At 48.6% G+C, this 21,735-nt stretch overlaps 1 protein-coding gene across 8 annotated transcripts in view; it reads right to left on the reverse strand.

Moving 5' to 3' along the window:
- The window catches only part of TRAF3IP1 (TRAF3 interacting protein 1), a 67,129-nt gene that overhangs the window by 35,058 nt on the left and 10,336 nt on the right, over positions 1-21,735 (reverse strand). For 4 of the 8 annotated variants that reach the window (XR_014294829.1, XM_082630199.1, XM_082630198.1 and 1 more), the window contains 9 exons: positions 21,418-21,493; positions 18,379-18,480; positions 16,571-16,666; positions 9,358-9,378; positions 8,313-8,397; positions 7,789-7,872; positions 4,978-5,101; positions 4,730-4,763; positions 1,850-1,926 (listed from right to left, as the gene is read on the reverse strand). Coding sequence is in view for 7 of the 8 variants with exons in the window: in XM_082630199.1 (XP_082486325.1) it covers positions 1,850-1,926; positions 4,730-4,763; positions 4,978-5,101; positions 7,789-7,872; positions 8,313-8,397; positions 9,358-9,378; positions 16,571-16,666; positions 18,379-18,480; positions 21,418-21,493 (699 nt within the window). In the remaining variant the exon portion in view is untranslated. Of the gene's footprint in view, positions 1-1,849; positions 1,927-4,729; positions 4,764-4,977; positions 5,102-7,788; positions 7,873-8,312; positions 8,398-9,357; positions 9,379-11,846; positions 11,985-16,570; positions 16,667-18,378; positions 18,481-21,417; positions 21,494-21,735 lie in introns of all 8 variants that reach the window. The other 4 variants (XM_082630204.1, XM_082630201.1, XM_082630200.1 and 1 more) reach the window with 4 other exon arrangements.

A 21,735-nucleotide genomic window follows, 5' to 3' on the forward strand; every position in this document is an offset into this window, starting at 1 on the left:
ACAGGCAGGGTCTCAGAAGCATCACGCTGTCTGAAGAAAGCAACTTGCACAACAAATCAACAACAGGATGAAGTTACAAACTCATAAAGCAATGCAGATACACGTAAAAGTAAGGAGCACACCGAATCCATCTTAGTGGTTTTGCCCTCGTGAGAACAGGATTAGAGCGAGGACAGAAAGGACTTCAACTTTTCCTATACATTTTAACTTATTTTTGAAAATCGAATTAAAATGTTTTTAGAAGACCCGCAAGTTAAATTTAAATCTGGTGTCTATAACATACCAAAGAAACAAAAGCCGAGAAACTTGCTGACTCTTCCCTCCCAACTGTAATACACATCACCCCTGACTTTAGAACACTCACAAACTGTACTTCTTTAAAGCAGCAAATGTTCACCAAACAAGGGAATTTCTTCCCTTTTATCTTCTGAAGTCAGAAGATCTACTAATCTGAAATTTACTCTTCAGAGGAAACTGGAGCACAGGCCTAGTGTGCTTTGCAGAAAAACATAGCTATAAAATTTAAACCAACTGAAGCTTCAAAGGTGACCTACAGTCACAGCCCGGGGCCCACACTGGAGGTTTCTGACAGGGTTGCAGCAACACTGCCAGGGACACCGGGACAAGTCCTCAGGCCTATGAAAAGGACTATGACATATTAAATGCCACAGCAACAGACAATAAACCGCAGAAAGAGTTTTTCTCCTTCCAGAAGAGCTGGCGCTGGTGTTGCCGGCAGAACTCAGGCTACGCTACTCTCCCGTTACTGCTGTAAAGGGCTCCCTCTAACGGTGGGCTCTACATGCAGCCCTCCTCAGTAGCTATCAATCCTGCAGGCCGTATCTGCACGCCAAACCAGGACATTTTAAGCAAAATTATCTAAAACAAATAACCGTTCATTCAACTGGAAGGAAAGAAAAGTGTCTGTGGGGGTGTGTATGTAAAACTTACTGGAACTGTTGGCTGCTGATAAAGCTAACTAACCAAGAAACTTGTTAAAAAACCCCAAAATAGGGCTTCCCTGGTGGTGCAGTGGTTGAGAGTCCACCTGCTGATGCAGGGGACACGGGTTCGTGCCCCGGTCCGGGAAGATCCCACGTGCCGTGGAGTGGCTGGGCCCGTGAGCCATGGCCACTGAGCCTGTGCGTCCGGAGCCTGTGCTCCGCAACGGGAGAGGCCACAACAGTGAGAGGCCCGCGTACCAGAAAAAAAACCCCAAAAAACAAAAATCCCCAAAATGAAGATTTATTCTTTTTTTTTTTAAGGCGTGATAACGGAAACCTCACCATGGCATTTGAGGCATACTACCCAGCCTGCAGGTACACCCAAGGTCACGTGCCCAAGGGCAGTGGCTGGTAGGAGGCCGTGGGTTCCAACAAAGCCACATCACACACCTGTAAGAGAGATGGCTGGAGGCCACATACAAGTAGCACGTGTATTTAAAAGCCAGCCCTGAAAACGTCCCCCGACTCTTACTTTGTCATCAGCCAGGGCCATGCGGACAACCTGTCCACTCTGCGCAGGGAGAAGGGATGCACCAGGCAGGAAGGGGTCAACAGGGGGTCAGAGCAGAACAGCCCTTGGACCCTGACTCCTGAGCTCCCAAGCAAGGCCACTGCCCCACCCAGGACGGGACTGGATGTGGGTCCAGGAAAGCAACGTCGCACCCCAAAAGCCCCAAATCCTCTATCCTCCCAACTGGAGGGTGGGGGAGATGGGAAGAGGCTTGTAAACATGTAAACAGACATTACTGATAATCACAACATTTGAAATATGCTTCTGATTTTTAAATGTAAATGTGTGAAACAGACTGCTAAAATGCCACTGTTTACAAAAATCATTTTGTTACCTTCTCTCCAGGTTTGGGTGACTGCTGCAACTTCTCATAATCTTTCTTAGTCTCCAAAATTTTTTTGACAAGTCCTCCTGTTGAAAACCAGTGGTTTTATGTTAAAGTGATTCTCTGCCCTAAGAAGCTATCCTGTTCTAAAGGGGTGGGGGGCTGGGGGTGAGGAGGAATACTTAGTTCTTATTCTTTCACTCTCTATACTGAAACAGCTTCAGATAATCATTATATGATAAAAGATCAAAGCAATTCTCTCAGCCTATTGTAGACTAAGTACGAATACTTTTTTTATATTGGGACAAGTGATCAACTTTTTTTTTTTTTTAAGGATTACTCGTGGGGTAAATATCATATGAAAAACCATTTGAATATATCTTGTTTGGTACATGTGACCTTGGAACCATGTGAATATTTTACATAAGGGGATATTTTACATAAATGAAACAAAGTTAAATCAAAAACTTCACAGCCTAAAACTTGAAAGCAAAATGAAACTACAAATGTAACAGTGTCGAAACCCTGAAGCAGATGAACGGTTAGCTCATATTTGAAATCGTGTATCCACTGACTCAGAAGCTGGAGCAGTGTCACAATCCGCGCTCTGCAGGACTGAGACCCGAGGAAGAGGAGGTTCATCTGAAACCCTGAAATCAGACCTGCCTCCTTCCCCTTGACCCTGTTCCTGCCCCACCCCCCCATTACAACTATGCAGGCCAAACACACTTTTCATCACGTCCATCTTCTCCCATCATGCCTTGCAACCAGAGCCCTAAGACCCTGGAGGTACATCAGAGAAAACTCACAGGAGCAAATGCCTCCCTTTTTCCAGTTCTGAGGGACCATGAAGCAAATATCATGAAAGAGTCCCTTCTAATTGCTCCTTGAGGACAGAAGTGATGGTGACTTTTTCATTTTGGTTTTTTGCTTTTGTTTCTTAATTTTTTATAAATAAATAAAAAATAAACATAACAGTATCATGTTGGCAAGCGTAACCGAACAGAGAAGAATTGGTTGTACATCCCTAATGGGATACGCACTAAGAACAAAAAGGCAAGCAGATCTGCCAAAAACGATCCTAAGGCGTTTCCAGTCATCACGCTGTTGTTAACCACCAGCGGTGTTGCTCTAAATTGCTGTGAGTGCACAATGTAGGGTAAAGAAGCAAACAGCTACTGCTGCTGGGAGCCAGGACTGGGGCACGAGACAGGAATGTACCTGCAAAAATCAAAGAACTTAGGAAGAACCCTGCAATCATAAATCTAAGTTGGAAATACCAGTACAAACTCAGGATATACTTTCCTACAAAAAAAATTAGAAAACCCCCAGAAACAATGACCAACCCAGAAGCAAGTTGCAGCCAGGCTCCTTAGAGACATGGGGCGGGAAATACACAAAACGAGTCTGAAACATCTGTCCTACCATAAACAAGGAAGCTACAAAGTCCACTGGGACACGTCAAAAGGCCCCCATGGTCCAACACTGGACAACAGAACATCAAGGAGAAACTGAGATGGACTGAAATGGAACACGTCAAGTGTGTTAAAAACCATGACATCATAGAGACATCAAGTGCTTGCTTCGGCAGCACCCATACTAAAATTGGAACGATACAGAGAAGATTAGCATGACACCTGTGCAAGGATGACATGCAAATTCGTTCCATATTTTTGTAAATCAGCTACTCCAATAAAAATTAAAAAAAAAAAAAAACCCACCACCACCACCAAAGCCCTCATTAGTCACCCCTGAAGGTGCCAGGAGACAAATGCACTATTAAGACAACTGATCAATGAAGGGGAAGCACGAAGCTGGGCCTCGGAGCGGCAAATTCCTGCAGAGGGAAAGCCTCACAGTGTGGAGACTGCCAACAAAAACGTGCTGGAGGGGGGAGGGGGCGGGACGAGAACGGTCACCGTCCCCACAACCCTCATGAAACAACAGACTGAGACCAACCTCCAAGCACAGAGACGGGCCGGTGTGATGAAGAACCAACACCACTTGTCAAGTGTTCTTGCCCGAAAAACCTGAATCTGACCAAGTCTCTAGAACCAATTTACAGGAACCGAAGAACATGGAAGAAACCCACAACACTGGGGTGTGACAAGCAACACCCAACTGTGAGGAACTCTGCTGGACAACTGACCAGCCTCTTCAACAAATAAATTACAAGGGGGATGGGGTGGTAGGGGGACCTACAGGCTAAGAGCGGATTCAGAGTTAGATCCACCAGCTGCAAACACAGGGACCTTATTTGGATTCTGACTCATACAAACTAGAAAAAAAACACACAAAACAACTGGAAAAAAAAACAGGCATTTGATGATATTAAGGAATGACTGCATTTTTTAATATACAATAATGGAGTTATGGTTATGCTTTTTAAAAAAGAACATGTTTATGGCAAAAATGATGCTCTCCAGGACTTGAAAGCAGTCGGTGGAGACTGAGATCAGACCAGATGACCGTTCACCGCAAAAGCTGCACAACAGTCAGGGGTTCACGAGACTATTCTCTCTGCTTCTATAAATGTTTGAAATCAAAGAAGACATTGTGCTTGGGAAGAAAACAGTATGACAGAACTGTCGACCTGGAAGGACTTCAGGGGTCATCCAATCCCACAGTCTAACCGTGCAGAAAAGAAGTGATGTCATCCCCACAACTGCCTACTGCTGCCCTCCGGAGTCCTGGCCACCCCCCACCCTCCAGCAGCTTCCATCACCTCCCAGAATAAACCACACACGAAGGAGGCATCCGTGCCCACGGCATCCTATCTACTGCTACTCAGACCCCTGACCAAACCCTGGCAGACAAAGCTCATTTCACCAGATCCTTTCAAAACACACAGAGCAGACACACGTGTGCACACACAACCCCACGACTCACCGTGCTTCTCATCCTCTAATTCCACCGCTTGTACCTGAGCAGGAAAGGAAGAAGAAGAGGAGATTCAGATTTGTTGGAATCTCAAACTCATGCTTGCATGCATCTCAGCAGAGGTGACAAAATTAAAGATGGCAGAAAACTAACTGAAACACTGGAGGCAAATTCTGTCTACACAAATCTCAAAGTTGGAGAGTTAATTCCAGTGCTATTTGAGTGTGATTATAAAACATACGCTGTGGCTGACCAACCATTTCAAGCTCTGACATCTCAGAGAGCTGGGGGGCAGCTTCCACCACAAACTCATCGGCGTCCTCATTGTCAGAATTCTGTGACTCTACGATCACATTTGAGATGGTTTTACCACTTCCTGTCCTAAATGAAAAGAAATTAGATTAAATTAGAAACATCCTCCAGGTCACACGTCCTCATCAATCCCAGCGTCTGGAACTGTGCCTAAGGTTCCCTGAGAAGAGGCCGGAGCTGAGATGCAGTCTGCAAACGTGAAGTCTGGGGAAAGCAGCCAGGCCCCGCCCCCCCCATGCCGCCCCGCCCCACGCCGTGCCCTCCTCCCAGCCGGGCTCGCTGCGGGACCAGCCCTGGGCCTGCAGCCCCTCTCCAGGAGAGGCCCAGTCTCCCAAGTCGCAAACCTCAGGGCAGGGGTGGCACTGGTGGCCCTGCTGGCCAGCGCCGCCCCAGACCCCCACTCCTTGGTCTCTCGCAGGAACACAGCAGCCTCCTCAAGGCCCCTCATTTGGCTGCTGGGCGCTGTCCCTGACCTACGCCCCCGCCCAGCACCCTCACTTACACACCTCCTCTCCCCGAGGGCCTGCCATCATTCTGGACCAGTCTGATGTCCACGGGCTCCTGACCTGGTCTCCCTGGTAACCGTCTCCACCCAAGGGCTCTCTCCTGCCTCCAGTGGCCACCACCGGAACTGCCCCACCTACTGTCACCCCCGCGGCAGACCACCACCATCTGCCTGCTGCTTAGGCACTGACTTCTGCTGCGCCTGCACTTGGACCACAGCCCCCAGACCCAAACACTCCATGGCTCCCCACCAGCCCCTCCTGCCCTCATTTCTTCCCTACCAACCTGACACAGTCACGCTTCAACAAATACCTTTCGGCCCCTGCCACTCTCTCTCCAGCACACGTACACACGCGTGCACACACATCCTTCAGTGGGATGGGAGGTCCAGAAGCCAGTCCCTGCACTTGGGTGTGAGCTCTCAGCGCCACACCCGCTTCCCACTAACACCTTCGGCTCCACCCCCAGGGTTCTCAGACACTCCCAGCCGCCAGTCCTGCCCCACCAGGCCCGACCGTATCTCGTCCTTGGTCCTCCACGCCCTCTGCACACCCCGTCCGGCCTACATCCCACCACTTCCAACTCCCGAAACCCTCCCCCGCATCCTTCCCCTCAGCAAACCCTCTCCATCCTCACCCTCGTCCCCAAATGCTGCCGCCACATGCCTGCCCTACGAGGCCTTCCTCCTTCTGGCCTCTGACCGCCAGGTCCCGAGGAGGGTCAAGGTTTTCCTTGGGCTCATGGAGGCTTCCAGATCTTTCTCCCTAAAATCTCCCAATTCTGAATCTCACGCTGTCAGAGATTCCCCGAGAATCAGAGTCTCGCCCTGAACCCCATCATGAGTGCCGCCATCTGCCAATCCCGGGCCTCACCCCTGCACTCCAGGCTCCTGGCTTCACTCTTGAGGATTTCAAGGGCTGAGAAATGATCCCTCCCAGTCCCTGGGCTCTAGGGTCCCCGGATTCTCCCGCATCCGTCTCTTAGCCACACTCCCAGGGTGATGCCTTGTCACTGCCACTGACAGCAAATGCTTAACCGCGGATCCAAGCACCCACTCTGTGACCTCCCCCACCCATCTTCCCAGCTCCGGCTGGAGAACAAAGTCCACGCGATGCTGACCCATCACTCCACCCCACGTGCCCCCGGGAGGCACGCCACAGACCTCTGGGGTGGGGCTGCCTGTCCTCCACAGGATGCCCAGCAGCATCCTTGGCTCCGGGCCCCAGCTAGAGGCCAAGGGCCTCCCCTCCATCTCTTCCCCAGTCATGGTGCTACAAAACGCCCCCAGACGTGGCCCGGGCTGGGGCGGCCCCTGGATGAGGATCTCTGCCCTCGCCCGTTCACCAGCCCCTCTCGTGGAAGACGCTATCCACCACCTCCTCTCCTCTGAGCCCTGCTCCTCCACCCCCAGACTCGCTGTTGGCTCAGGAGAAAGATGAAGAGCCAGGGTCTCACCTCCCGGGATCTCACCCGCCCGCCAGCCTCCCGGCCTTCTCTGAGGCCATTCCCTCCACATGTCCTGGCCCACCCAGGGGCTCTGTTCCCACAATCCCCTCTCCCCACCCGGCAATGCCGGCATCTCCGGTCTCCCCCTCTCCACTGGACCATCCCCCGCACCAGAAAAATGTGCTAGCCGTCTCATCTTAAAAACAGAGACCCCTAACTTCCCTTGACGTTGCGCATCCCTCCACTTCCCCCGGCAACCACACGTAAAACACGTCTACGCCTCCCATTCCATCTGAAGCCCACTCCGACCAGCCTGTTTTCATCTTCCTAGTTTTTTGACTTTCTGTACTGGATCCACAGGTAGATTTGTAAAATTTATAAAAGCCCTGCCCGAGGCTTGTCTTTATACTGCTGATGACTTTCTGACCACCTTTTGTTTTTTAATTTTTGTGCAATTAAACCTTTAAATTTTTTTATCCTATTTTTCCCCTAATTGTTTTTATGCTTAGAAAATCCTCTATTTAGAGATAGAGGCAATCCACTTTCCCCGTAACTGTAAAGACATAACTGTACGAGCACGAACACCTGTGTTTTCCCTCACTTCTATCTGAAGTGTGTGGCAGGCACGAGGTTTGAGGTCACGGTCTACCCCGGGTTCTCTTTTATTCAACAGCAAGTGCTCCCTGCACCGTCTGCTGCCCGCTCCACCCCCTCTCTCAGCACACGCACGATCCTCACCCATCCCTGTCCCACCAGCGCCAGGGAAGCCCCGCCCCTCGGTGCCAACGCGGGTGCTAGGGCCTCACCTGTCCGTCGTCAGCACCTCCGCACTCTCCTGCCGCCTGACCCGGGGAGGCGCGGGCCGTGCGCTCCCGGGCCGAGGTATCCTCCTAAAAAGGGATACAAAACACTTGCACGTTTCAAAGTGGACAGATGAAAACCCACATTAATGTTAATGCTAATTTCCAGGCCACCATCAATATGCCAGTTAGGACATAGCCTGCAGAATATTAAGAACGTTCCATTAACCTGACAAGTCTAAAAGTATCCATCTTTTAATCTTACATTCTCGTTAATTTTAAGGTACAAAAAGTAGTAACATAACTATCAGGAATCAAACCATGACATAATTTAGCCTTAAGTACGAATTTCCCTAAATCTCTAAAACATTCTACGTGAGTTAGTTACACCTCAGGTACAAGAAAATTAAACAGTTTTTGCTTTCTTTGTACACATACTTCCTCACAATTAAGCTCAAGCATTAAATGAGCTGTGGAAGGTACGGAGAGGAGCAGGGCAGCTGCCCGGGTGGGAACCAGAGCACACGAACCTGACGGCGGCTGGGAGCTCGCCTGGCAGCTCGGAATTCTCTGGCACCTCACACTTCTCCTGGCCAGAAGGTCCAACGTCTCCTTCTGGACAGACAGCAAGCCAGCCAGCAGTTCACAGAGAAAGAAACAAGCAACTAGTAAATACGTGAAGAGACAGCAATCAAACAACTGCAAATATAAATGAGCTTTTTTTCATCTATCATTTTGATGAAGTTAAAACAGATACTTGATATCTAAATTTGGGGGGAGGTTTGGGGAAACGGGCACACTCAAACCCTGGGAATACAAACTGGTTTAACTTCTCAAGAAACAGAATTCAAAAGGTAGGTTAATCAAGTCAGCAATCTAACTTAAAGGAAATACAAGCTAAGGAAAGAAGCGGACACACGTAACCTCGTGTCAAGACGCTCACCCATCAGCATTTACAACAGTGACAGACACTAGGAAACTTCAGGAAACTGCGGTTTGTGAAGACCCTCGTATAAAACAGTCATCATGTTAATGTATGTATAATCAATAGAGTAGGGTAACATATCTGATAATTACATAAACATAGGTGGGGTTCTAGAAGGACATTCATTCAAGTTATGAGCAGGGGGATTGCCAGTGCTTTTCATTTTCTTCTTCATATTTTTCTGCATTTTTAAGGTTTTTTACTTTGGCTCTGTACCATATTATTTTTATAATCTGAATAAAGTTTTGTTCATTGTGATAAATATTTAATCAGTAAATAATAAACCCAAACTATAATATTAACACAATTAAATTTACTATTTAAAGTAAAAGGACGTTATACATTAGAAAAGAGTAAAATCAGAATTTGATTATTGGAAATACAGTTTACACTCAGGAAGAAATTCTGAAATGTATTCTTTTGAAACATATTTTCATAAAATATGAAAATTAAAATCTTAACTTGGTGTAGTTATGTTTCCTTAAGTTACTTTCACTAATTTGTAAAACATAAATCTGAGAGTACATGTTAATAACTATACACACGTACACAATTTACACCAAACAGATTTACTTAAGGCGATTCCTTACCTGCATCACTAGGAGAATCACCTAAAAAAAAAAAAAGTGCATCAGAAAATCAACTTCTGTGTTAGGAGACCTCAGTATATTAAATGAGCAGAACAGGGTTGGAGAGAAATACATAATTACTAATTCTGGAAGTCTACTGGGGAAACATGGTCATGTCCTCAGAGCCTTTTCTCTAGATTCCTACTGCCACTGCTTTCTTTTCAAAGAGAGAAAGACAAAGAACAAACAAAACTATGAATCAGAACATGTTATTACATGGAAACAGGAAGCAGCGATGAGAAGAAAGTGTATCCATCAAAGAGATGAATGAAAGAAACAGAAGAGGCAGACGGTGACAGAGCCTCGAAGCCACGGATGGACGGACTCCATGTGTCGGGGACGAGCCAGCGGTGAACTGGCGAACACACCTGGGGGCAGTTTCAAGGCTCTGGATGGAAGCAAACAAGAGTCCATCTTGCATAACTCAGCAGCGAGTGTTTCTCCATCGGCTCCTAAATAAGGAGAAAGTGTCTCTGCCCCACACGGGCCTGCCTTGGCACTCTTCCCCCAGGACCCTTTCTCTTCAAGTGCCGCTTTATGGGGACAAACGTGACCGACGCAGCCACAGTCAACGAATGAAGCATTGCAGGGGTGGGTGGACCCAGGAAGGTCTCTGTGTTACACTCCTAAAATGCATAAATGCGTGTGCAGAAGACCCAAAACTCCCTGGATTCAGGTGAGGGCCTGGACAGACGCCCCCCGGGGATGGGCCCAGCTTACCCCCAGGACACACAGACGCGACAGACAAGCGCCCCTCAGACCCCGGAGCTGTGCACCGGCGGGGGGACCTCGAGCGCTTTGAGTGGCCTGTGGACGCCGTGGTCAGAGCCACAGAAACACTGCCCCAAAGAGGGCGGCTTTAGGGGTGGGAGGGCCCCCGCTTAGGGCATCGGGGGGACCCGGGAGCCCTCCAGGACCCCATCTGCGTGAGACACAGAGCCTCCCGGAGGTCCCGCCCCACAGAGGGACAAGGCGAGGACAGGCCTGGGGAGCGTGGCTCCAGACAGAGCCTCTGGAAGACGGGGTGACGGGGGCTGCCCGGGAGGACGCGCAGCGGCCGCAGCCGCCCTCCTCGCTACCCTGTTGCCTGGTGCGCGGGAAAGAGACCAGCGTGAGAGCCGCTGGGCCCCCGGGGCCCCGACGTCACACCCTCAGACTCTCTTCAAAGCCCATGCCCTCGGCGTCGCTGGGGACAGGCCGTGGGTCCCGGAAAGGTGGCTGAGTCACGAGCTGATGCCCAGGTGGTGAGGGCACGTGGCAGCCCCGCCCACAGATCGGCCCGGCCCCTGGGCGCCCCGTCCTCGCGGATGCCCAGGTCCTCTGCGGCTCCACCTCCTCCCCAGATCCCGGGCCGAGGTGGCCCCCACGTGCAGGCGTTGTCCCCCTAGTCCCTCGTCCTAGGTGAGCGCACCCTCACAGCCGGCCGCGCCCCCCTCTGAGCTCGGGAGCCTGCCCTCAGGTGTCTGTGCGCCGCGAGACTCTGCCGCTCCCCCCTCCCCGCCACTCCACAGCCCAGGCCGCTCTCGCCTTGGACCGCGCGCTGCGCTGCCCACATAGAGGCCATCTGACTAGGGCTCAGCCAGCCACGCATCGTAAAAATGCCATAGGCTTCCTGCTGCAAAGCTCCCTGCTCTCACCGCTGCCCCTGCCCAAAGGCTCTCCCTGACCCTCCCCCAGAGAGTGCAGAGTCCCTCCCCCCAGACCACCCCCAGCACCCCTTAGGGCACCTACTGGCTTCTGCCCACTCATGCACTCACTGCCTTAGGGCCTAGCACACAGTAGGCCTTCAACCGACATTTCCTACTGGAACAAACTGACAAATGTCGGCCTTCACCTGGCCGTGCCCCTGCTGTCCCGGTCCCAACACCCTGCACCAGGCCCAGCACTGGGGCATGCAGAACTCACGTGCCAGGGGGCACGTGCACCCCTCCGTGCTCGAAGGAGCTCCAGGGCCTTAAAAAGCAAATGCTGAACGTGGACTTTACCACGACTTTTTTTTTTTAATGCTGAGAAAAATTATGCCAAAAGCAGAACCCCACTGAGGTAGGACTTAAGACACTCAGAGAACATCACAGACAGAAAAGTCACAGTCGTGACAGCGCTCTGAGCTGCTTAAAAGTCCTCTTTGGACCTGAAACCTGGGGGATGCAGCTCGGCCTCTGGGACCCCCAGCAGCAACTGAGGCTTGTTCCTGTCATCCCGACACCCCGGGCTTTCCCACAGTATCTCAGAAGGGACACTGGGGACACAGGAGCGTCTGCTGCCATCAGGCAGTGACTAGAAGACGCTTTCTAGTTTCTGCCACGTTCAGTCCTGACGGTGTGGAGAACGAGGGACTGGACTCTCTGGGGGTGTCAAAGGCTCAGGGAACCTGTGGTTGCAGCCATGGCCTTGGGCTGAGAGGCGTCCACACAAGCAGCACCACATCTGGGGTGCTGGGTCTCCCTCACGGGACAGGAGTGGTTGACAAGGGGCCCCCTTCTCATCTTTCTGCTTTACTGCTGGTTCTGGCTCAGCACTTTCTCGCTGCAGACTAGATGAATTAGCATCTGAAACACTAGCTGAGTTAGTATTAGCTTCCTTTGTTCCTGATGTAAGACAGTTAAATGGGTTATTAAGACGGAACTGGTCATCAGCGGCACCTTACTAATCTATGCTTCCCCCACCGCAAGCTTCCCAAGGATGACCCAGGGCAACTTCTAGAAAACACACCTAGAACACTCCTCTCGGGCCTGGCTCTGGGATCAGGAGAGCGCGAAGGGACACCCAGACGTGAGCAGACCCCGCCCACGTGGCCCAGGCAGAGGCCTGGGCTCCCCCAGCCAAAGCACCCTGGCCCCCCATTTCCAGAACCACCCGACACTACCAGTCTCCCCTCATTTCCCCACGACAGTCAGGCCTGGGAGTCACAAGCTGCAAATAGGTTGCAACTTCAGGAAAGCAGGAGGAAAAGGAAAAATATTTCTGGCCTCGTGCGCAGCCCCTGACATGTCAAAAGCTCCCATATACTTGCCTCCTGATTACAGACTCATATGCGAATGTTTATAAAAATAGAAAAAAAACACCAAATACCTGAGAAATAAAACATTTTTTCCTAGTAAAAAGAAAAGGATGGGTGCTGGGGGAACAGATTTTGAATTGTGGCAGGACCCAGGGAGGAAACCTGACCCGTTACTAACGGACCCTCACACACACTCTCTAAAATGGATCAGGAGACGCAAATAAAATTAGGAAAATGTTCCCTTTCCTGAAACACGATCTTACAATTTCTTAAAAGTACTCAAAGAAATAGTTTATGTCAGAATTAAACATAAATTAGTTTCTGAATTAGTGCAGAATTAGTGCAACTACATAAAATAGACAACATATAATTTTCTGAGGAAATTTTTTTTGATCTGCAAAAACGATGCTGACTTAAACAGTCTGATTCATGTCTACAGTTAATTATTTATGATATCTCATAGGACCAACAAGAAATACCATTAAGTTCTAAAACAAACAAATCTAAAAATAAGTATAAGCTAGGCAGCTGTAGATTATCCATTTTAGAAAACACCTCGATAACTTTACGTTGTCATCTGTTATTTGAAAGTATCAAATATTTTCTGTGTTGTACAAAACCCACCGGCACAGTAAGTACATTACAAATGCATCACTCCTGTCCATAGCTTGAGGAGACCAGTGACACTCTGCACAATATTATCTCCTCAAAGCTCTTTCTTTCTTTACTTTTTTGAGAGGCCTATGATGGTTGTTTTAACGTTTCCAGTGGTATTCTTAAGTAAGGTTTACTAAACCCCAAATTCACACAAACAGAAAGAACATAAAAACAGACTATCATTCACTAATAACACTACAATCGATTCTTAATCAGAGGGCAGGTTAACCAGCTTGCCTTTAAAAAAATAACGCACCCATAAGAAATTAAAATTACTATGAATTGGGAAAAAAAAAATCAGTGCATTAGCACGATCTGCTGTCTGAGTTATTGGCAATTACTGAGCCCCGCAGGTAAGGACGTGGGCGGAGCGCCGCGCCTTGAGGGGGTTCTCGCCCCAATAAGATCACCTGCGCAAAGCTGGGGGCACCGGCTGGGGCCACGGTGTCTGCGCCAGTCACTCTCCCTGAAACTCACCAAGCAGCGCAGAGCCCACAGCGCTGCACACGCAGCTTGCTGTTCTGCCAGGCCTCTGTGCAAAGTTCAGCTGCACGGAGGTGCTGACTACATCTGAGGGTAAATGCAAATAACCAGGGTTTAAAACGGGCGGATCTGCCTGGCCCAGTGACCAGCCTTAGCATCATATCATGGGATGCAGAGACACTAAGTGCATCCTGACAGGACATAAGGTAAAGGACACAGCATCACCTACGTAGGGGTGAGGGAGAAGCAATCTCTTCAACCGAAATCTGATCAGGCCTTTAGATCTAACAGAAATACCGGGGGGCGGGGGTGTGTGCCATAAGTTAAATGACACCACAAGGAAGCAATCAGACAACTATAGAGGAGGGAACGCTGTACAGGACAAGCAACCTCACCTCTCCAGAAAGTCAATGTTCTGGAACGAAAGGTGGGGTAAGGGGGGCTGTTCCACATTCAAAGAGGTTAAAGAGACAAAAAGAATAATAAAAAACATACAGTGTGTGCTGGATCCTGATTTTTAAAAAATAACATTGTTGAGACAATAAGTGCAGACTGGGTTTTAGATGCTCTTGGGGAATGACAAGTCTGTTGGGTGCAACAATAATTTTACAGCTATGTAGGAACATTTTTTTTTTTGAGGTGCATGCTGAAGTATATAAATGGAGTTATTTAGAGATAAAGTATTAAAATATTTTTAAATACTCTGAAATATTTCATAAAACTATGTCACTATAGATGAAGCAAATATGTCAGAATGTTAGGACTACTGAATCTACATGAGAGGTACGTGGGTGCGAATCATTCTATTCTTTCTATGTATTTTTCATAATGAAACGTCTAAGCAATCAAACAAAATGAAATGAGCGAACCCAAGCAAAATGAAGACATGGATGGCATAAGGTTCCGGGAAAACATAAGACGATCAAACAGCTGTAGAAGGAGCGAGTCTCCTCAGAGAGCCTGCATGACGATGTGAGCAGGGAAAGAAGACGTTCATGTTTTGAGAAAGAAATGGATAAATTCCTTGTTGAATTCTTCAATCCACCTGCAAAGGCAAATGAGAACCACCAAGCCCAGCCATTCTCCCGGGACACCCCAACAGTAACACAGGCCGGCCAGGCCCTGGAGCAGTCAGCACGACCCGGCCAGGCGTTGGTTTGAAGCGCTGGCCAGGACAGGAAGGGGACTGGGAGGACAGACCCAGTGGCCTGGACCTGGAAGCCATAATCAATCTGGGAACTTAAGGAACCCTAACAACTGCTGGCAAACCCTGAATTCCGGAAGTAAAATGACTGCCAGTGCAGGATGACATCTGTGATGACAGGGACCCGGGGTGTGTGCAGTGACAGGACTCAAGGGAGGAAGGGTGTGTGGGGAGGGGGGCTCACCAGGGCCACCCAGGGACAGGGAGCGCACAGGACTCTGCTGGCGGCCACCAGGTGGCACCAGGTTTGCTTCTAATCTCCGCAAAGCACTCAGCTGAGAATCGCCTGCTGCAATGTTCTATGCTTCTTAAACACTGAGCTTTTATTATTTTCACACATGCAGATAAAGATCTATAAAGATCCATAAAGTCTAACATATGTCTAAAGAACTGCCCTCAATTTATTTTAAATCCAGCATACCATCTCAGAACAGCGCTGACTCACCCTGACTTGGGGCTCTCGGTAAACTTTATATATAAAGTGACGGGTACTAAAGCAATGGCGCACGACACGCCTGTGACAAGCCAGCCACTTCACCGTCATCACCTCATTTACCCTCAAGGCAGGTCTTCTCACACCCGTGTACCCACGAGGAGACACTGGCTCAGAGGGCACACCTGTGCGGCTCGTTCCAGGCCAGCAGGTACGCAGGTTTGGGTTTGGATGCGAGGTGTGCCCACGTGGGCCGCCCAGGGCCTGCGCAGGGCAAGCCCTCACTCAAGCTTCGCCCCGCCCACTCCCCTCTCCTGCAGCACCGGGACTGCCCTGTGCTGCCCCCCACAGGACCCGCCTGTGGCTGAGAAAAGCTCCTGCAGAAATGAAATAAACCATCACAAGATGCAGCTGAATTGCTACAGGTGTGGCCACCGAGAAAAGCACTTTCATCCGTAAGAACTCATTCTGTCCCAGTTTAGGTCGTTCGGTCCTCCCACACTGCTCAGGACGCAGATAAACCACACAGAGCTGACCTACTTGGAAGAGAATAACCACAGACCATCACTGCTGAACCAGCGATGGAGCAGTCGGCTTGGAAACACGGCCCTCTTAGAAAAACAAAAGCCAGTAAAGGGAGAACCCAAGTGCAGAAAGATGGGCTTATGGTTATTCTAGCTACAGTTACAAAATGTTAAACAACCAGAGAGACCCGAGGCAAGTTCAGCCTAGAAAAAGTTTTATCTTTCCCTGGGGGCAAGATTTACAGTATTTTCCCCCTCAAATGTCACTCAAGAATTGCCATATTTTTGAAGAATTTAGTTAAACATCACAGAAGACCACATACAGTTACAATCTTGGATCATCCCACTGAAATTCCATACCCGTACGTCTAATCACCCGGTATCAGCCGGGTGAGGATGTGCACACACGTCACACTGCCAGCCTCGAATGTAAAAGGTGTGCCACAGGGACACCTTCCCTGGGTGCTCCGAGCAAGCACTTTAAAATAGTTCTCGTGGAGCATTTTCTTAACAGAACACAGCAGAGCACGCTGGAGAACTGAAAGATAATTTCTCTAACTATCCACAACACTTTTTAAAATCCCAGGAGTAAGATGAAGAAAGCATTTTGACTTAGATGCAAAGATGTTACACATAATAAAGCATGTAAAGGTTAACTTAAAGCTGAGTTAATCTTCTTTATCATAAGACTTAGCAAATTAAAGCAAACAGACTATCAAGTCAATTCTGTTCTTCAGTACACTGTGGGAAAAATTAATCTGATGAACATTAAAGTGGTTAGAAAAATAAAGAATAATGACAACCGCACTGAGATGTAAACATTTCATACCAAGGTGGTGAGGAATTTAAACTAAAGACTATATTTTTCTTACCCATTTCTGAAGTTGTAGTTTCCTGATCTGGTTCATTATTTAATCCAGACACTATGGGGTCTAAAATTTGAGCTGAAACATCATCCTCCTTTCTTCCTGACATAAAATAGTGAACAACAGATTAAACTATTGCAAAGGTTTTTGCGTTTGGTTGCTTTGGTTGGGATTTACAAGGCTTTATGCCAAGGTCACCAACTAACTGTCCCATCAACTCAACGGTCAGCTCTCAGCCTCCACGGGAGCCGTCTCGGAAGCGCTGGATAAGCCCCTGGCTTTCAGGGCGCTGGCTCTCCAACCCCCCCAACTTGCTGGCCTCTGTCTCCTCTGCCACAGCCCTCTCCTCCTCTCCGACCCTCGAATCCTGGGCTCCACGCTCCCCGGAGGCCATTACTGCATGAAGGCCCGCGCGCTAATCTGGGAACCCCCAAGTTCTTCATTTTAACGTCAGCTTCTCCAGCTCTGCCCCTGAACCCCAGGCCCACACACCCGCCCGCTGTCCCAACGCCTCCACCTGCTTGTTTCACAGGCATCTTGAACTTAGCGCCTCTAGAACCCATCCGCCAACCAGCTTCTCCCAAAGCCTTCCCTACTTCAATAAATGACACCACAGCGGTGCCGGACACCCCCGACCGATCCCACCTGTGGTTCCTCTCTAACAGGCGCGCTGTCGTCCCTTCCGTGAGAGCGGCCTACCCCGCTGCCCCGCCCCACCCCGATCTCCGCAGCAGTGACCTTGGGTCCCAGACATTACGGCCTCTCACCTGGACGCCACAGCACCACCTAACTGCTCTCCGGCCTTCATTCCCACCCCTGCAGGTTTTTTTTGTTTGTTTGTTTGTTTTCGGTACGCAGGCCTCTCACTGTTGTGGCCTCTCCCGTTGCGGAGCACAGGCTCCGGACACGCAGGCTCAGCGGCCATGGCTCACGGGCCCAGCCGCTCTGCTGCACGTGGGATCTTCCCGGACCGGGGCACGAACCCTTGTCCCCTGCATTGGCAGGCGGATTCTCAACCACTGCGCCACCAGGGAAGTCCTACCCCCTGAAGTTTTAACGGGGGCGCTTCTCAAACCTAAGCCAGAGCCTGTCTCTGTCCTGCTGGGCACCCCAGGGACCTCGCTCCCACCTACTCCACCATGCCCCCAGCCTGCCCGCTCACGAGCCCCTTCTCCTGGCACCTGCCCTCTCTCTGCTCCAGTCTCACCACCCGGCTTCCAGTCACTCAAACAGGCAGACCTGTCCCCAGCTCGGGGCCTCTGGCCGTTCCTGGACACCCACAGGTCATGGGCTCTGTGACGCTAGTGGACTCTGTCCAGACACCCCCTCCTCAGTGGCCCTCCCTGCCTACGCACCCCCTCCACCTCTCTCGGCTTCACCTCCCTTCAAAAGGCTCATGGTTAACTAACACGAATGTATACATCCTGAGTTCTCTTTATTATCTGTCTTCTCCTTCTAGATCATACTCTCCACGAGGGCAGGTACTGCACAGACATCTGCAGAATTAAGAAAGGAAGGCTCCCATGGACGATTTCGGCCAGTGAGGGAGTCACGGTCGGGAATCCATGCACGGCGGGGGCAGCCCCGTGGCTCAGACAAGGGGGCCCACGGGTCCCCTGCCCCTACTCCACTTGGGGCCGAGAACAGTGCTCTAGCACCCGGGTCCGCGTCAATCAAACAGGGCGCAATCTCCTCTGTACCACCCACAGGGCTCCATCTGTTTAATGATCAAACGGAAGCAAGGGATCAGGCAGCTAAAGGTTTCGAGTCGCAAACCCTCACTCGCAGCCTCCCTGGGGTTCACTCAGTCTTACCGAGCTGTTTCCCGGTGTGTTCCTTCTTAGCTTTACTGCAGGAAGAGTTACGTTCTTTTTCAGGGGAGAGATTATTTTCACTGGTTCTAGAATCCCTCCTTCCTAACATGAAATTGCACAATGAAAATACGTATTAAACTTAATTTGCGATGCTGCATATTATCGAACAAATGAAATTAAAATGCACCCACTAACTCAAAGTGATTTGCTCTGCTAGTCTCCACTAGTTAAGAATAAGCAAAAATTATCATATTCTTATGCAGAATGTTTTTTGGATCCTATGGGGATTCTAGTATGGCCTTAAGATTCTAAGTATGTCTAACAAACGTGATGCCCTCCCTCTCTAGTAAAGGCAAGGCTTCTCTCCTCGGCGGGAACACAGAGGGCCTGTGTCTCGCACACCTCCTGGGTGCTGGACCCTTCCCCTAATGCTACCCGCTAAAGCGAGGCAGCACGATAGGGCGCAGTGCCAGCTTTGCTGGGCAAGGACCCGGGGTGAGGTCAGTGCCCGACTGGCAGAGGCAGGGAAGAAAGAGTTCACCAATTTGTCGACAGCTCAGTAAACCTTAATGTCATAAAGCTGGCAACTCTCTGATAACCAAATCTCTTAAAGATCAAATAAAAGGAACCCTACAGTTCAAGCTTACGGGTTAACTCAGATGCTAACATCCTGAGTTATTAAAAAAGAAAAGCAGATGATACGACCATCAGCTTAGAAAATCAAAACATCAATGGAACAATTATGGGTTAAGAGTCAATGCAAGCTAGATTTAAGATACATTTACAAAAATCAATAAAGCTTCTATATTCCAACAATGATCACTAAAAATTAATGAGGGGAAGAAAGATACCATTTCCAAAAAAACTGAAAACAAAACAAACAATCGAGCAATCCCTGACTGACAGACACACCCAAGCACCCAACACACGTCTCGGGAGAGGAGGAGACCCCTGTCTAACTTGAAAGTAGAGTTATCCAATCTTCCCAGAATAATGAAAGCCTAAGTTTCACCCAAGTCCGATTACATCCTGATCCATCTGTTTTGTGGGAGGTGGGATTCTTTGACTCATGAAGTGATTACAAAATACATCTGGAAGAACAGCAAATAAAAGGGCTTAAAACGTCTTTGAAAAGAAAAATGATAGGGAACTAGTAGTGAAACAGAAAACAGTAGGGAAAAAACAAAAACAGAAACACCAGACTCCAGACTCCAAAAGGCATGTGGGGAGATCACAGAGCAGGAGGGAAGGGAACAATTATTTAGTAAGTGACCCTGGAACACCTGATGAGTTATTATGAAAAAATAAATTCAGAGCCTCATTTTATACCATGAATTAAAATAAGAGATAACCAAAAAGATTAAATACTAAAACGTATGACAAAACACAAACCTTCATCTCTCAAATCTCTGGAAAAACTACAGAAAAAAGACTGGTAGCTACCAGTGCATAAAAATTAAATACCTAGGTAAGTCAGAAACCAAACAAAATTAGAATTTAAAAAAATGGAAAAAAAGTATAAGAAACAAATACTTATTTAAAAATCGGCAGGGGGTGGTGGTGGGATGAATTGGGAGATTGGGATTCACATACATACACTAATATGTATAAAATAGATACCTAATAAGAACCTGCTGTTAGCACAGGGAAGTCCACTTCCCTGTACAGTAGAAACCAACCCAACGTTGTGAAACAACTATACCCCAATAAAAAATAAAACAATAAATACTTTAAAAAAAAATTGGCAGATGTCCTTAACATACAGGGAGCTCACGCAAATTAAGAACACTCAGACTCTGAGTGTTTTCCATCTATCAAAATCAGCAAGCCTTTCAAACAAATCCCCAGAGAAGGTGTGGGGTAGAGTGTACAGTGTCCACTGTAGCTAAAACCTCGGAATGTCCATAATGGCCCTCTGGGCCAGTAATTATACCCTGGGAACCTATCCCACAGACATCGCCCAAAAGGAAGAGAAAGTTTCTGGCACAAAGAAGTTCACTGAAGCATTTATCAATGTCAAAGAGTGGAACTTACCACCTAAGTTCAATTTCTCAGTGAAAAATTCCAACGACTACATTCTTGCCATACTTCTTTAAGTTTTACAATTTAGGAAAAGGATGACTTTTCAGGAACTACTACTGCTCATTCAAAGCAACTTCATGCTTCCACTGAAAGCCTCCGACACTGCCGGTCTCCAACTGTACTCCCCTGCATTGGACTGACATTCTTTCCCTACTTACTGGTCTGTCATAAGGAGACATATCCTCGGGCAAACCCACGCCAGGCCCGTTTGCTTCAGCTTCAGCTTTTAGCATGACTGCCAGTGACCTTTTCTGCTATGTTTTAAATGCATAAACATCACCTAAGGGCAGGATGCTCTTGATGTCCATCCTGCATCAGGACTAAATTAGCTTACCTATTCAGAAGAGTCAGTGAGACACGGATGACTGATAAATATTTCTGGAAAATTAACATTCAGTCACACCTTTTAGATTGGAACACAGATCACGCAGGTGTACTCTGCCCCTGGTGTCGTGAGCTCACACATGTGTGCAAGGGCATGCACATGCATGTGGGTGTGAAAGCCATATATCTTCATCATTTTCACAGAGTCTTTGTTCATTCCTTCCAAAGGCAAATCTGCTTTCTAGTCACAGAAGCTTTTTCCTACTAGATGTTGTGACTAAAACAAAGAATCTAGTATTGGGTTTCCCTGGTGGCACAGTGGTTAAGAATCCGCCTGCCAATGCAGGGGACATGGGTTCGAGCCCTGGTCCAGGAGGATCCCACATACTGCGGAGCAGCTAAGCCTGCACGCCACAACTACTGAAGCCTGTGTGCCTAGAGCCCATGCTCCACAACAAGAGAAGCCAGCGCAACAAGAAGCCTGCATACCACAAAGAAGAGTAGCCCTCGCTTGCCACAACCAGAGAAAAGCCTGTGTGCAGCAACAAAGACCCAACGCAGCCAAAAATAAAATAAATTTAAAAAAAAGAATCTAGTACTTTCAGCTACATTGTATGATAAATTTTGCAGTACCTTCCTCTGAATTTTTGGATCGCCGTTTTGATGTCTTTGCTGTCACTGACCTGGATGCTCTAGTGGAAATCTCAGTCTTAAAGAAAAGAGAATGAAAAAACAAAAATTAATTGATGCACCACAGAGCAACATCATGAGCAGATTCATTATTCAAGCTCCAGGAAGAACAAACAGGAAACACAACGACATCCGCACGCATTCAAAGGGGAACTGACTCCAAGTCGGTGCAGCTAAGCACTTAGGACCTAAGAGTGTGAGTTACAAGGAAGCTGAAAGCTCTTTCACTCTAAATGCAGAATTCCACTTTTTGGTACAGCC

This window comes from Mesoplodon mirus (genome assembly GCF_964341445.2).
Source record: "Mesoplodon mirus genome assembly, chromosome: 8".
NCBI classification, from domain to species: Eukaryota; Metazoa; Chordata; class Mammalia; order Artiodactyla; family Ziphiidae; genus Mesoplodon; species Mesoplodon mirus.